Source organism: Neomonachus schauinslandi, chromosome 14 (genome assembly GCF_002201575.2).
Source record: "Neomonachus schauinslandi chromosome 14, ASM220157v2, whole genome shotgun sequence".
NCBI classification, from domain to species: domain Eukaryota; kingdom Metazoa; phylum Chordata; class Mammalia; order Carnivora; family Phocidae; genus Neomonachus; species Neomonachus schauinslandi.
In genome coordinates, this window is record NC_058416.1 from 77,591,392 (window position 1) to 77,606,350 (window position 14,959).

General features: G+C 45.1%; 1 protein-coding gene across 1 annotated transcript in view; it reads right to left on the reverse strand.

Moving 5' to 3' along the window:
* Positions 1-7,424, reverse strand: part of SRRM4 (serine/arginine repetitive matrix 4) — a 144,566-nt gene extending 137,142 nt beyond the window's left edge. The window contains exon 1 of the mRNA XM_021703589.1: positions 6,843-7,424. Within this exon, the coding sequence (XP_021559264.1) occupies positions 6,843-6,973 (131 nt within the window). The 5' untranslated portion in view covers positions 6,974-7,424. The remainder of the gene's footprint in view (positions 1-6,842) is intronic.
* Between the last annotated feature and the right edge of the window lie 7,535 nt (positions 7,425-14,959).

Sequence of the window (14,959 nt, forward strand, 5' to 3'; positions counted from 1 at the left end):
AGGACCTGGGAAGTCCTTAACTGGCTTACTATGTTAATTGCTTGAAATGTTTCCTGCCTCCATCTAGGGAGTCATCCCCTGTTAGTCTTCCCCGCACTCACTCTGCTCCAGCCACATTGACTTCCTTGCTATTTTTAAATACAATAAGCATGCTTACACCTCAGGGCCCTTGCACTTACTGTTCCCGGTCTCAAAAACCCTTTCGCCTCGGTTATCCTCATGGCTTGCTCCCTCCATTCACCCAGGTCCCTGACCACTCCATCCAACAAAGCAGCCCCATCCTCACCCTCTATCTCTTTCCCCTGCTTTATTCTTCTTTATAACACTTATTGTAACCTGACCTTCTATGATTTCTTCATTTATTACCTTGTTTCTTCATTTATCACCTGTCTCCCTCATGAGAGCAGGGGCTTGGTGTTGTTCACTGCTATATCGAGTAGGAGCTCAATAAAATTGTTCAACGAATGAAAGCATGACTTTATTTTTTAGCTACATGCGGCTTCTTCCCTTTTGTGATTCATTCCCTGTGGCTTATTTTCTCTTTGACACGTGTGGGCTCGCTCCAATCCCACCACCATTGGTGGCTGCTCAAGGAATGCAGACTGGATTTTGTTTTAGCCAGAGCTAGACCACGAAGGACAAGAAACCTAATGGTCCACACCAGAGTCTGCATCCTTGAGCCAATGACAGAGGAGTTGGAAATTTTATACAATCAGGGCAGTTCCTTTCCACAATCCCCCTTCATTAGCACTTACTCTGAGCCTCCCAGCAGATGATGTCCCCTCCAGAAAGTTTAAATTGTTTTTTCTTCTGGGGAGAAAAAAAAAAGGTCTCTTTTGAGACTCTACTAGCAACAAAGGCCTTATTCATTCTGATCATTCCTTGCATTTGTAGGTAAAATTGATGAAATAAAAGAATCATTCCCATTTCACAGATCAGCCCACTAAGGATAACTGTGTGACTATAAGCAAGGGACTCCATGCCTCATGGAGGGTGCCTCCCTCCTCTGGTTTTCCACATCCCTTTTTCTTTATCCCTACCCACATTACACTACTTAGGACCGTCTGCCTCATGCCATTCCTACTGGTGCCTTGTGTCCACCTTTGCCACTAAACTCCGAGGCCCTCCCCGGGAGAGATTGCATTTCATTCATCTTTTCCTCTTTGATGGGCCTGGCATGTAGTAATAATAAAAACTATAATTTATTATTAATAGTAAGAGCTAACGTTGATGGAGCCCTTCCTCTGTGCCAAACAGCACTTTCCATAAATTAGCCCATTCAGTGTTCTCAACAGCTCTTGGAGGGGGCTGCTATTATTAGCCCCATTTTATGGATGAGGAAACCAAGATTGAGAAGGTCAAGTTCCTGCCAAAAGTCACTAGCATCTGCAAATAAATAGTAAAAGGAAACAAGTGTTTTTGATTAGCTTGCCATCAGGGTCTGTCAGATTTTTTTGAACAGCTCTACACATCTCCAGTGGCTCCTTAGGGAATGCCAAAACCACATTCAAAAACGAATACAGAGCACTGAGGTGGTCAGGTGGCGAGGCCAAGGAAGCCCCACCGTCACCACCAGGTAACTCACCCAGCCCAGGTGCAGAGGGGTGTGGCTCTCTCCCAACATCTCATTGGGGTAACTCACGTCAGGGCAACAAGAGCATTGTTGATGGAGCTCCTGGTCTGTGCCAGGCACTGTGCCATGTCCTTTACATGAATCACCTCGTCTACTCCTCACCACAACCCTATGAGCTCAGTCTCACGCAGGTGGGCAAACTGAGGCACAGGGAAGGTGAAGTGATTAGCAGAGTCCAAAGGTAGGAAAGTAGCACAGCAAGGTTTCAGCCTGAGCAGATCTGACTTCAGAGCCCAAGTTCTTCACCATTCCCCTTTCTCCCCAGAAGTGTTCTCTCACACCTCAAAGAAAGTCTTGGTAACGAGCAATTTAAAAACTCTGGTTTTATTAAGCCCCTGCAAGGCCTTCCACCCCACAGGAAGGTAAATCCAGTCACTCTGGAAGAGAGGATATTTTTAAAAATTTATCGTGCCCCGGCGGCCTGCCTGAGGTGCTCGCAAGAGCAGGAAGCGCACAATGGAGGCTTCTTTCCTCATCACAGGAGTTAGGCTTTTAGGGGTGTCCCCCCATTTTTTTCTGGTGGCCTAGAGTGGGGGTGGAGTTCATCAAGGCTCACACAGCCCTGAAAAGCACTTCCTGGTGGCATTTCGTCCAACCTCCTGTACCCACACCAGCCGACATGTCTACTCCCCCAGCCAAACGGACGTCTATATCCCGAGAGCTTCATTCTGACACCAGTGCGAGTCAAATCTGCAGAGTGTGTGTCTCTTAGGCGGCGTTGATCAAGAATCCCAAGCCTGTCAGGAATGGGGGCGGGCTGGGAGAGAGCAAATCTGACACTGGATTTGGACCGCGTGTACTCATTCAATTAATGCATCCAACTTTCATTCAGTATCTACTGCAGCCCAAATCTCTAAGACAGCACTGTTGCCAAGTGAAAACAGCTGTGTCAGAAATAATGCACACCCCCCCCCCAATGACCCCTGTATACCATTCAGCAAATTTCACCTTTCAGAAGGAGAAAGGTTTGACCCAAACAATAACACTCCTTTTCCAAAGAAAAACAATCATTCATCGCCAGGGCAAGCATTCTCCATGACCCTCAGTACCTTGGTTTTTAACCACAGGCTGTCAGGAAATCACCTCCCAGCTGCCCCTCTGCTCCCGAGGACAGAGTCAGCACAAATGTGCTAACTGATCTCTTGGCACAAAGGGGAGTCTGGAATTAAATGGTTCAAAGGCATTTTTCCTGCCTTACAATTTGGCCATCTTTCCCTTTATGCAGTAAAATCTCCAATAGTTTGGAATTTATGATCCTTTGGACAGACCTGGGCTGAAGTCTGCTTCTGGACTATTCTGCATAGAGAGGATTTTCGAAGAAAATTAATAGCTTGCCAAAAGAATTGTAAAGGGAATTGCTTATTCCATTTAAGAGGGCCGCCTTTCTAGCCCTTTACAAACACTCCTGCATCCACAAACAATTGATATGCTAATTTCAAATGGTTTTTACATGTTCATTAGGTCCTCAGCTACTATTCCGGTGATATGATTATTACAGTTGGGTCTAGCCTCAGACACTTAAGTTTTCCACTTTGAGCATAAACACTTTGGGTACAAACTTTTCTGGGCCAAACCATTAAAAAAGAGAATTAATTAATGCCAGGAAAAATGACTGTACTTCTTCAGTGGGGACAAAAAAGGGGTCTCTTACTCTCCACCTATCTTATTGATTCATGCTGTCTTTCAAGCTCGTATAAGGTGAGGCTTCACTTTGGCCACCCTGCATCCCGGGTGGCCTGGGATAGTCCCCGTTACATCTTCCATTCTGGAATAACTACTCACAGCAAACCTTTCACTCTTGATATGAATAATAAATTATACAGTCACTCTGGGTTTGACAGAACTAGGGATTCAAACTAATTTTTCAGGAGTTTGAGTCTTCTTTGGACTAGCAGTACCTGGTCATCTCTACACAAGTGAAAAGAATACTCTGTGAGGATGTTATAGCAATCTATTCTGAATCTAGATAATTCTTCACCAGCCCTCCACCCCTAACTAAAAAAGTCCTATCAGAAAGCAGCTAACCTTCCCTCAGGGAAGACAATGATGGGACCACTCCCACCCCACCTCCTGTGTGTTAATTCCATCTCAATGCATGGCCTGTCAGCAGCTGAAATCCCACAATGTTCACTGCTAGCATCTTTTGGGGGGAGAAATGGGTAGGCATGAGGAATACAATACTGGAAGGAAATGTTGATTTCTTTTGGCCATTATAAACTGAGCGGTTTGTTTTAGAAGTGATGTCTATTAAGCAATCACTCTGGACCACACACTGTGCAAAGTGTTTTACCTGACTCAGTCCTCATAATTCAGTGTCTGAGATGGCTACTATTATTTCTATTTGTAGCTGACAAAACAGGCTCAGCAAGGTAAAGCTTCTTGTCTAGGACACTCAGCTAAATGGTAGAGCTAGAACAAGAATCCAGGTTTGTCTGAAACTCAAGTATGAGCTCTTAACCACTATGATATACTGCCTCCCACTCTGCTATACCGTTCTGACATTTGAGTCAGACATCTGCTTGCAATTTGATACACATAAAGCTATTGCCTCATCAAGTATGCCTCATGGAGGGGGAGAGGAAGGCAGGGCGGGGGGGGACGAGGGGCGGTTTTGCTTGGAGTGTGATTGTATGATATATGCACAGTGCTATGAAATCAACCAATTGAATGTAAGCTTCTATCCTGGTACTAAATTATCTTCGGAGATAGACTTAAAATATTCTGGGGAAGTTCATTCAGAGGAGGGGTAGCCCTCATCTAGAAACACGTATTAAGTGTGTAACCAACAGAACTGGCTGGTGTTTCATCCAATCCCTCCCCCATCTCTCTACAGATCTGCTGACTGAGTGCTGGTCTTGACTCATGGAACTAAATGACATTTCTGATGAGACCAAGTCCCTAGACTGCCTCTAGAGGAAGCCACTGGGGCTCAGCTGATGCAATGCCAGTGTCTCTGTCCCTTTCCTTCCTGAGAATCCAGCTTTGGAAACATGGTACTTTCACTGTTAAGTAAGCATACAACATTAGAAAGGATGCAGAAACTGACCTCACTGGATGTGGCTGGATTGGACGGGGATGGGGATGATTCAGGTTTTATAGACAGTCTGTTGAAAGACGACTCAAACCCAGCCTTCCCTGAAGACTTGAATACAAATGCTCCCCACTCACTTCCCACCCCAAACCAGGAGTAACAGCTATAAAACTGGAATCTATTCTACAGAGGGGCCACACCTGTTACAGAACTATTGAAGGAGATCCTTCCACGTGACATAAATTAGGGGCTTATGACTCAGACTTTCATCCCAGCAGTGGTTTCCAGGGGTAAGGAGACCCAGGATGTTAAAAGACACCTAGAGGGAAATGACACCTGGGGGAGGAGGGTTGGCTATTGTTAGGAGTCTCAGATGCATTATGTTGGGATTTAAACAATACTACAAAAAGCATGAGCGTTAGGAGACTTCGGGCAATTCATATGATTGAGAATATGACCAATAAAGGGACATGCCAGTAACAGACAGATAGGCAAAGGGTGAAGGTACCAAGTCAGGTGGACTTAAGGCGTTTTCTGTATTCAAATACCACCATGAATCTGCTCTCCTCTTCCTGCATCCCTGAAATATATGGCAGACTCTGGACCAAATGCCACACATGTAGTTTTCAATGAAATTGTCTTTAGTTTCTTCTACAAGGGCATATTCTTTGGCCCACACAGCACCTGATTTGCCAACAGTAGGTGCACTCCAAAGGCGGAATGGATGGCTGAAACCCAGGAAGATAAAACTGCTGACGTCAAAACTCTCTACAAAGAACCTTTTTCCAAGCAGAGAAACATCAGTCTTGGACGGCATTTGGTGTTCTTATTCACCTTCTCCAGCCTGTGTCACAAGGTGTCCCCCTCTCTCCCAGCCACAAATACTGGCTGCTGTTTGCAGCCCACCACATCCTGCTTCGAGTGTACACCCATTCCCAACATGGGCTACCCATTTCTCTAAAGACATGTGTGAGCTAGGCTCCTATCAGACTCTGAAAAGTTCTCCAGCCTGAGTTTGATTCTGTAGATAGGATTCCCCGTCACCCACCCCACACCCACTGGAAAGTTCAGATCCCGTGGTTCCAGAACAGGCATTCTGTCTGAAGCACTTTCACAGACATGTTTTCAATCTACTCTCTAATGGAGCCTGCCAGGATTAATAAATCCTCCAAGTGGTCTCCCCTGGTTCACTTCGTTCTTTTTCTCCCACTGAACCACTCATCCAACACCAGCAAAAGATGAGTTTTCATACTGCCTTGATTTTCCCTGACAGAGGGCACAGCCTTCTTCCTTTCATTCTCAAACTCCTCTAAATTGAATGCTTTATGAAAAGAATTGGGTTTTTCTCTGTCTTGGAATGTTCTCCCCAGTCTCCTCTCCATTTCACCCCACCTCCTCTTCTCCTTCTTTCTGCCTTTCTTTCTTTTCTTCCCTTGTTCTCCCCCATCCCACTGTTTTCACCATCTATGGGTCTGTTCTCATCCTTGAGTTCAAAGCAATCAGATCCTTTTTGAAAAACCAAATAAAACTCTTCCAAGATCATCTTCACGATCTTGGAAGGCTCCTCCCTGACTCTTGAGCTCAGAGTACTGGTTTTGGATGCTGGAGAAGAGAGAATTCAGCAGCAGTGGCAGCCAGAAAGGCGTGGAGGAGGGTGCTGTTTAGGGTGTATTTGAGGGAACAGCATATGGGCTTTTGTCAAAATGTTCAAAGCTTGCTAGTTTCTGAGCTGAGTATAGAAATGTGCCGTTACCTCTGAACACCATTTGAGCTGGTTCAACCCTCATCTTCTCTTCTTGTACAACATCCCCAACCACCCCAAATCCACCATTCCTTTGCCCCCCTGTCCTCTGAGCTCTGATACCAAGAAAAGTTTCTTAGTCAAGTCCTATCTCACCTACACCGCCCACCCCAAGAAAGCAAAACCTTTCAAATGGCAGCTGCCAGGTCAGCAGACCACTGAGTGTTGCTCCCCCTAAAGACTCCCTGTCCCTTCTCACCAGCTTCCACCTCACACAGGCAATTAGTTCCCATGTTCCAGCGGGAGACACCGAGTAGTGATGGGAAAAGACAGGCGCCCTGGCCCAGCTGCCTGCATCCACCCCTCAGGGCTCGGGGGCACACAGGCCAGGAAAGAAGGGCCATCAGGGTCTACCCTGCTAAGAAGGAGGTCATTACCTTGGCAGCGGCTTGCGGGCCGTGATACTGGCGACAATGATGCTCTCGGGACGCGGGGTGGCCACAGCTTTAAAGGTTCCTCGCCAGAACTTCTCGAAAAGCTGCTTCTCCCCTTGCTGAACGCTCGCCATAGCCAACTGAAAGGGGCCCGGGGCGCCCGGGCGCTGTCCAAAGTGCTGAAACGTGGATTCCAAATGGGGGCACACCCGGCTCCGGGCTCAGTCCTTGTGAAACCCAGAGGGGTGGGGTGGGAGAGATCGGGGGTTCAGGGCGGGGGATGGGGCGCCTCAGCCCAGGCAGGCAGGGGAGAAAGAAGGCTGACCCGCCGTCTTTCTTCGCCTTCTGTGTTGTCTCTGGGCTGAGCTCTGAGCTTGCTAAGCCTCCGCGCCCCAGGAAGGGAAGGGAGGGCTGGCTTTCTCGGCAGCGCCAGGAGAGGAGAGGCGACGGGGTCGTCTGTGTGTGCGTGCGCGTGTGAGCTCAGGCGCGCCCGGGTTTTGTCTCTCGCACAATGTGACGTTGGAAGAGGAGGCTGGTCGCGCGAGCTGCACTTTCCTCCCCCCGACTCCTCCGTCTCTCCTCCTCCTCCGGCACAGCCTCCTGCCGCCATCTGCATAACAAAAGCCCGCAGGTCTTGGGAGGAGAAAGGGCGGGGCATGTGCCTGTCACCAGGGCCCCGTGGCGACAGAGTTGCAGCGCTGACCCCTCAGAGAAGCAATCCCGGCACCCCGAACTGAACCACGCAGGACATCCTGCTTCCCTGCCTGTTCTCCTCCCCAGCCATAGCAGGCCTTCCCCCCTTCCCCCATCTCTTCTTGCGTGCCCTCTGGGCCCAGCCACCTCCCTTCTCAATCCCCTTCGCAAGTCTTGTGGCGGATCTTCTAGTGAGGGGGGAAGTAAAAAAAAACAACAAAAAAACAAACTTAACCTACCCGCCCAAGCCAACTTGACCCTCTCACTTCTGGGAGGGACTGCCTGGGCCAGCAAAGGGGGTCCCTTGCATTCGTCCTTGCGCCTGGGCGGCACAAGATCCCCACCACCCAGAAAGTGCCATTTGATGGACAATTTTTCGCCAATTCGGCTTTTCGCCATCTGCCAAGCCGGGTCCCCGCCCGCAGAGGGGCGCAGCGTTACATCTGTGCTTGCGGCACTGTAAGGAAGATTTCTTTTGTGCCTCACAGCCAGCCAGCCCAATGTCCCCGCTGCCAAACCCGCCCAAAGGAAAGAGTGCCCCCCACCCCACCCCAGCCCATCCACTCCTGGGGAATTTAGCCACAACCACAGAAAAGCGGTTAAGAAATTAACATAGCTTGTCTCAGGAAAGGAGTCCCTTTTGGAAAAGTAAAGCGCTTAGGGAGAGGGATTTGAGGGGTGAAATCAGGATTACAGGGGGATAGTTACTTTTAGGTCTCTCTCCCCATCTTCTACCCCCTCCCACTTCAACCCGAATCCCAGAAAGTGAGAGCTCAGAATCACAAATAAACACTTAGAGGCACAGGGTCTGGGCAGAATTTCTCTAGTTTCATCCCCAGGGTTTTCATTAAGAAAAAGAGACAGTAGCAGGACCCCTCTGTGCATCTCTCCCTTGGAGCCCTTTAATCTCCGAAGAGTTATTACTCCCACTCCCCAGGTTGCAAATTCCTGGAAGGAGGCCTTGCCAACTCTTAAAGGCCTCCAAGCACCTAGCACCAGGTCTGGGCCACAGCCAGAATAAACCCATGCTTCTTGCTGATGCTGATAGGGACAGAGACCAAGAGACCTGGGTACCAACGTGAACTTCAGAAGTTCTTTGAAAGGGACAGGAGGGGCATGGGGGAGAAAGGGGAGAAGTAAGGCAAAGAGAATAAGATCGGGGAGGAGAAGGAAGAAAGAGCCCTGGAGAAACAGGGTATGGATGTATGGATCCAGAAATGTGTAGCTTTGGATATGTATGTATTTGGATATTTGTGTGCCTGCTTCTCAGAGTGACTAAAAGCACTGCTCGCTCTGCAGTGACCCCTTCTGGTCAACAACGAGAGATGCACTTGCCGGCTTCTTGAAGTGGGCTGCAGCAGCCCAAAGGTGGGGTTGGGCTGGGAGCTTGGAGGAGGAAGAAAGTAGAGAGTAGGTTCTACTTGTCTCCTGCCTACACCCCAGCCCAAATTCCCCACTCTGCTATCATTCTTGGGCCCACTGCCCACCCTGACGGTGACTGTCATCTTAAATGCCATTGAGAGCTGGCCCCTTAAGTAGCCTGGGATATTTAAAACCATCTTTAGTCATGACATTTGGGGTCTGAACTGAGTCACTTGCAGGGGAGATGTAGCTGGGATCCTACCCCCACAAGATCAATCAACATCTCTCAGCCTGTTCCAGTTCTAAGTTCGCAGAATGTTGATAAAGTTCCATTTGCATAACATTGCCTCTTTTGACCCCGGAACTGTAGCAAGAGGTAGGAGGGGTACCTGCTCTTACTCCTTTTTAAAGGTGAGGAAGGTGAAGTGTGGGATGGTCGGGTGGAAATGTGTAAAAACTACCAGATACCAATGAACCATGTATAGAGTCGTGGTGGTGAGGCTCCTAAATGGTGAATCTTGGGTGATAAATTCCAGGCATCAAAGCCAGGCTACTTGGGTTCAATCCTGGCTCTGCCCCTTCCTAACTACATGATCATGGAGGAGTGACTTCATATGTCTGTGCTTAAGTTTCCATATCAGTAATATGAAGATTCTATAGAGAGTAAATATCATGTGTTTAAATGTAAGGATTAGAGGACTGAATGCATGTCCGGGGCACAGAATGGTATTTGGAACACAGTTTACTAAAACGGAAGTTTTTATTGGCATTTTTAAGAGCACAGCCTCTAGAGTCAGACAGACTATGGTATGAAGCCCAGCTCTGCCACTTTTGAGCTGGATGGCCTTGGGCTAGTTACAAATCTCTGCCTCAGCTTCCCCATCTGTGAAATGGAGATATTAATGCACATTTCCTATGGTGGTGGTGAGGATTAGAAGAAATATTCCCTGTAAAGGATTTAGCATGGTGTCCGGTTCATAGCAAATGCCCATTAAATGGTAGGTATTATTGCTGCTGCTGTTGGAATTGACAGCTGTTGGCATCGTAAGTCCTTATTTGGTTCAATAATCATTCATCAATGCCTCAACTTGGTTAGGTACAATCCCGGGCATGGAGGGTTCAATGATAAACAAGGCATGATTCCTTCCCTGAAGGAGTACACAGTCTAATTCACCTTCTGGGGCCCTGTTGCCTAACATCTGTCTCCTTTTCACCTTATCAAGTCTAGGATGCCGACACCAACCAATTAGTAGTGGCTACCTAAAGAATGTGTTGAGAAAGATTCTGAAGTCATGTCCCAGAAAGCCTGCTATGATGGATTAGTGATATTTGCCACAAGCATAGCACAGAGAGAAGCAGCAATTCTGCTGCATGTGACTTAGGCTGTAGGTCTTCTCCAATATGACATAAGCCCCAGTTATTCTATCAGTTGATCAAAATATAACCATCTTGTTCTCATTCCCTCAGGGAATTGCTCTGTCCTCCCAGGTGCAAACAGTCCACCTCATAAATTGCGACCTTTCAATATGCTGGTTAGTGAATACAAGTATGTCACGCAGTTCCTGCCTGTCCTCTGTGGTCTGCTGGCGGCCAACAGCCACCAGCAGTCCACCAGCCCATTACGGCACTCTTGCTGGGACAAGACCTCAGAATCCTTCTCAACACATTCTTTAAAGAGCTACCCCTAACTGGCTGAAGTTGGCATTCCAGATAAAATCAATTTGCCATCCATGTCTAGAGGATGCTTCTTTGCTTGATTGGTATTGTTCTTTCATTAGAAAGAGGGGAGACCAGAGAGAAGTGATTCTAGGAGTTGCAAATCCAGGCACTCAGAGCATGAGCTAAAGAGATTCTTATGCATCCTTCCTCCTAGTGATCTGAGGAGGCAGCAGCTCCAGCTCAGAGAAATAGTTACCCCTCGACCTAAAGCAGTTCAAATCCCATCTCACTGATGTTACTGTGTTACTTTGGGGAAAATCCTTACTCTCTCTGTGCCCATGACTTCTCTAAGTACAATGAAACTGATCATCATCCACCAGCATCAAGGGACATCAGGGTACTTGACAGTCTGTACCCATTTCCAGATGTCCAATGAACAGTGAATGATTCAAATAATTTCTGAGATAATGGGAAATATGATAGTGAGACCAATTCATCTGCCCTTATGCCTTTAAACTTTGTGCTAAACTATTCAAATTACAAGATTCTGTATTTCTTCATATAGACTTTTGGGGAGGAAAAAACGATTACACTATTGGGGTTTACTAATCCTCACCCCTTGAAAGTCCCACCTTGTGTCTAATCTGAATCCCACCTTTGCTGTTAATTGTCCATTTTTCTTCTAGTACATAGATATACACTGCTTCCAATGCCCCTGGACTAACATAGATAAACCAGGAATCCTTTTTATTCCCTGGCTGCATAGTTCCCAGGAGTCTACAAGATGCATACATTCATTGCTGTCCCAGATAATAATAATAGTTGTGCTTATCATGTTTATGTCACTATGCTTGACCTTATAATCACCACTTGTGCTAAACCTCTGATATATAATTACCTCATTTAATCCTTGCAACAACTCTATGAGCAATGAACCACCATTGTCTGAATTTTGCAGATTTGGAAACTGAGTCTTAGAGTGGTGAGAAGATTCAGTATGTGCAATGACATCAAACTGAAAAAGAGTTGAGTATACTCAAGGAAGAGGCTGAAGACCAGAACATAGTGATGGAAGAGTGTGGTCTATGCAATTATTCTGTCCAGTTTTAAAAGCCAATGATATTATACCATTATTTCTCAAAGTGGTGTTCCTTGGAACGCTGGTGGTACTCCCCAGAAAAGTTTTAGGTGGTACCCAGGCAGAGAGAGCATTGAATAATATTGGAGCATGGTCATATATGGTGAGAAAGTATTCCCTTTCTCAATCAATTTTCTTTCTAGCCATTAGGTTACTTCCAGAAGTAAACCTCTATACCTTGATTTTCTTGACAGGTCTTGAACACATCTCTTAGCACTTAGTTTTCAACAATGAAAAAAATGACTTCAGATTCAGAAGCTTGGACAATGAGAATTTAATAATAGCTTTGCTTTCAATGGATTTATTTTATAGTTATTTTCCACTGTGGACATGTGATACTGGTTTTTCATTTCTAAAATGTCCTCTTTGAGTAAATTTGTTAGGTAAAGAGGTGAGTCACTTTTCAAAAAACTTTTCATTATAGAAAAAACTTCAAACATATACAAAAGTAGAGGAGCTAACATAATGAGCCCCTGTATCCATTTCTAATTTCAATGATTATCAATACATAGTTGATTTTTTATCTTAGTCTGACCCACTTTCCACACTTCTAAAGCATTTTGAAGCAAATCCAAGACACTGTATTATTCCAGTTGGAAATACTACAGGATGTATCTCTAAAAGATAGGAACTGCCTTTTTTTTTTTAGCATAACTGCAATATCATCACATTAGACAAAATTAACGATAATTCCTTAATATCCGCAAATATCCAATGTCCACTTTTCCCACAACAGTCCTTCAGTGTTTGTTTATTGGTTTGTTTGTTGGAATTGAGATTCAAATATGCCCATTCATTGTGGTTGGTGGATGCATCCTCCCTAAGTATTCTTTCATCTGTAAACCGACCCCCCTCCCACATATTCACATTCCATCATTCTTTCTTCTTTATTTTTGATAAGAAACTTGGCTCTTTGTCTAGCAAACTTTCCCCTAATCTGTATGTTCCTGATTGCATGCCTGTAGCATTGATAACGTTTCTCTGTGCCCTCTATTTCCTGTTAAGGTGATGGTAGGACCTAGAAGTTTAATCAGATTTATGTTCAAAAGAAATTCCACCAGGTTAATACTGTGTGATTTTTTTCTTTTCTTGTCATGCTAACTGACACTAAAGATCTTTGCCTAATTTATTAATTTATTAGAGGTTGCAAAATGGTGGTGTTCTCGCCTTTATTTTTCACGTATTAGCTATAATAGTTCCATAGAGAAGTATCCCCTCAACAACTAGTTGAGCAACTCAGGGTACCATTGTATAGAAAAGGCAGAATAAGTACTTGATCCTTTCCCTTTATTTACCAGCTCAAAAATAATAGGTTGGCATACTAACATCCTTATAAGGTATTAGTGAGTGATTATTTTTTTTAATCCTTAGGATGGACTTACAGATTTAAATATACTTAGTATGTTTCAACTAATTGCCATTAATATCCTTAATAATGCTATAATTGTCCCACCTTTAGTCAGGAAAGTCTGAGTCCTTTGCTATGATCCTAGAAGCCTCTGATGCCTTTGTTGCTTTCTGATATATCAGAGTTCCAAGCTAAGCTGTCCAGACCTAGAATCAGCCATTTCTCCAAACAGCACTGGGTCCTTTCCGTGGATGCCAGGGTTACTCATCTTTACTGCATTAGTCAGTCATTGTTCCTAGGACTTTTTAGCATAGAGACCTAGGAAATTTGATTTTTAGATAAAAAATATATCCAGTTTCTACTGACATTTCTAGCTCAAATAAGAGCAGAAGGTTTTTCTTATAAATCATAAATCTTACATTTGTATTTCCTTGTTGACATGCCAAAAGTCCAAGTTTAGCAACATCAACATAATTACTCATTTCCTTTATCCCGCAATACCACACATGCCTATTTCAGAACACCCAGACTTACACTACCACCCATAATAGGATTACTGCAATCAGTTTAAGATTCTTTTAACCTCAACTTACTGTGTATTAAAACCAATTGGAATAGAATCACATTAAGTTTTATTTATTTACTTTTACTTTTGATTTTTTAGGGATTACTTCTTAATATAACTTCATTTTTTTAAAATTATGTCAAATATTTACACGGTTCTAAAGTCAAATGTGCCAAAAAGGTATATTCGGACAAGTCTGGACACCCTGTCCTATCTACCCCCTTCTTCTCCCTCTCCATATATAGTTTAAAAATATTTTATGCTCTATCCTTCCACTTCAGATAATATTTCTCGTTCAAAGTTATTTGTTTTTTTTTTTTTTAAGATTTTATTTATTTGTTTGACAGAGAGAGACACAGCGAGAGAGGGAACACAAGCAGGGGGAGTGGGAGAGGGAGAAGCAGGCTTCCCGTGGAGCAGGGAGCCCAATGTGGGACTCGATCCCAGGACCCTGGGATCATGACCTGAGCCGAAGGCAGACGCTTAACGACTGAGCCACCCAGGCGCCCCTATTTCATGTTTAAAAGTGCAAATCATAAGAGCACAGATGAGGCAAAGATGCTGCAGAAATCCTAAAGTTGTATTTAAATTACTAAAGTTCAGGGGCGCCTGGGTGGCTCAGTCGGATGGGCGTCTGCCTTCGGCTTGGGTCGTGATCCCGGGGTCCTGGGATTGAGCCCGCCTTGGCTCTCTGCTCAGCGGGGAGCCTGCTTCTCCCTCTGCCTGCCCCTACCCCTGCTTGTGCTCCTACGTTCATTCTGTCAAATAAATAAATAAAAAATCTTTAAAAAAAATAAATTACTGAAGTTCAGGGCACGCTGTATTATTTCTCTGTGCAACAGCCTGACCCTGCCTTTTCCAGGCCAGGAAAGGGGCATGGCCAGCATCAGATTCAACAGCCTTTTGTGCAGAGGTGTGTAGCCTAGCTCCTTTACTTACAAGTGACTCGTACTTGTGATGTACACACTGTGGGGATCACATCAACCACACTAAGCCACTGTAATATTTAGATTTGAATATGTACATTACAAATCTATGCTCTCCTGAACAGAAAGCTGGACAGAGAACTTGCCTAAGAGAACCCAGTTTTGCATCTAAATCTAAAAGCCAGTCTTCCATCTGCCTTGGCTCACCTTACTTAGTGTGTGTGTGTGTATGTGTGTGTGTGTTATATTGTTTCTAGTGCCTTCTGCTTTTATAGGCTGTAACTTCTGAACGCGGTTCACTTTGTTTTGTCTGTTACTTCTTTTCTACTGAAAGGAATACAGAATTCTCTCTTGGAATGTTTTGAAGCAGAAGACAAAGGCAACTGACCTTTGGTTTGGGGGGAGAAAAAAAAAAAGAACAAGAAAGAG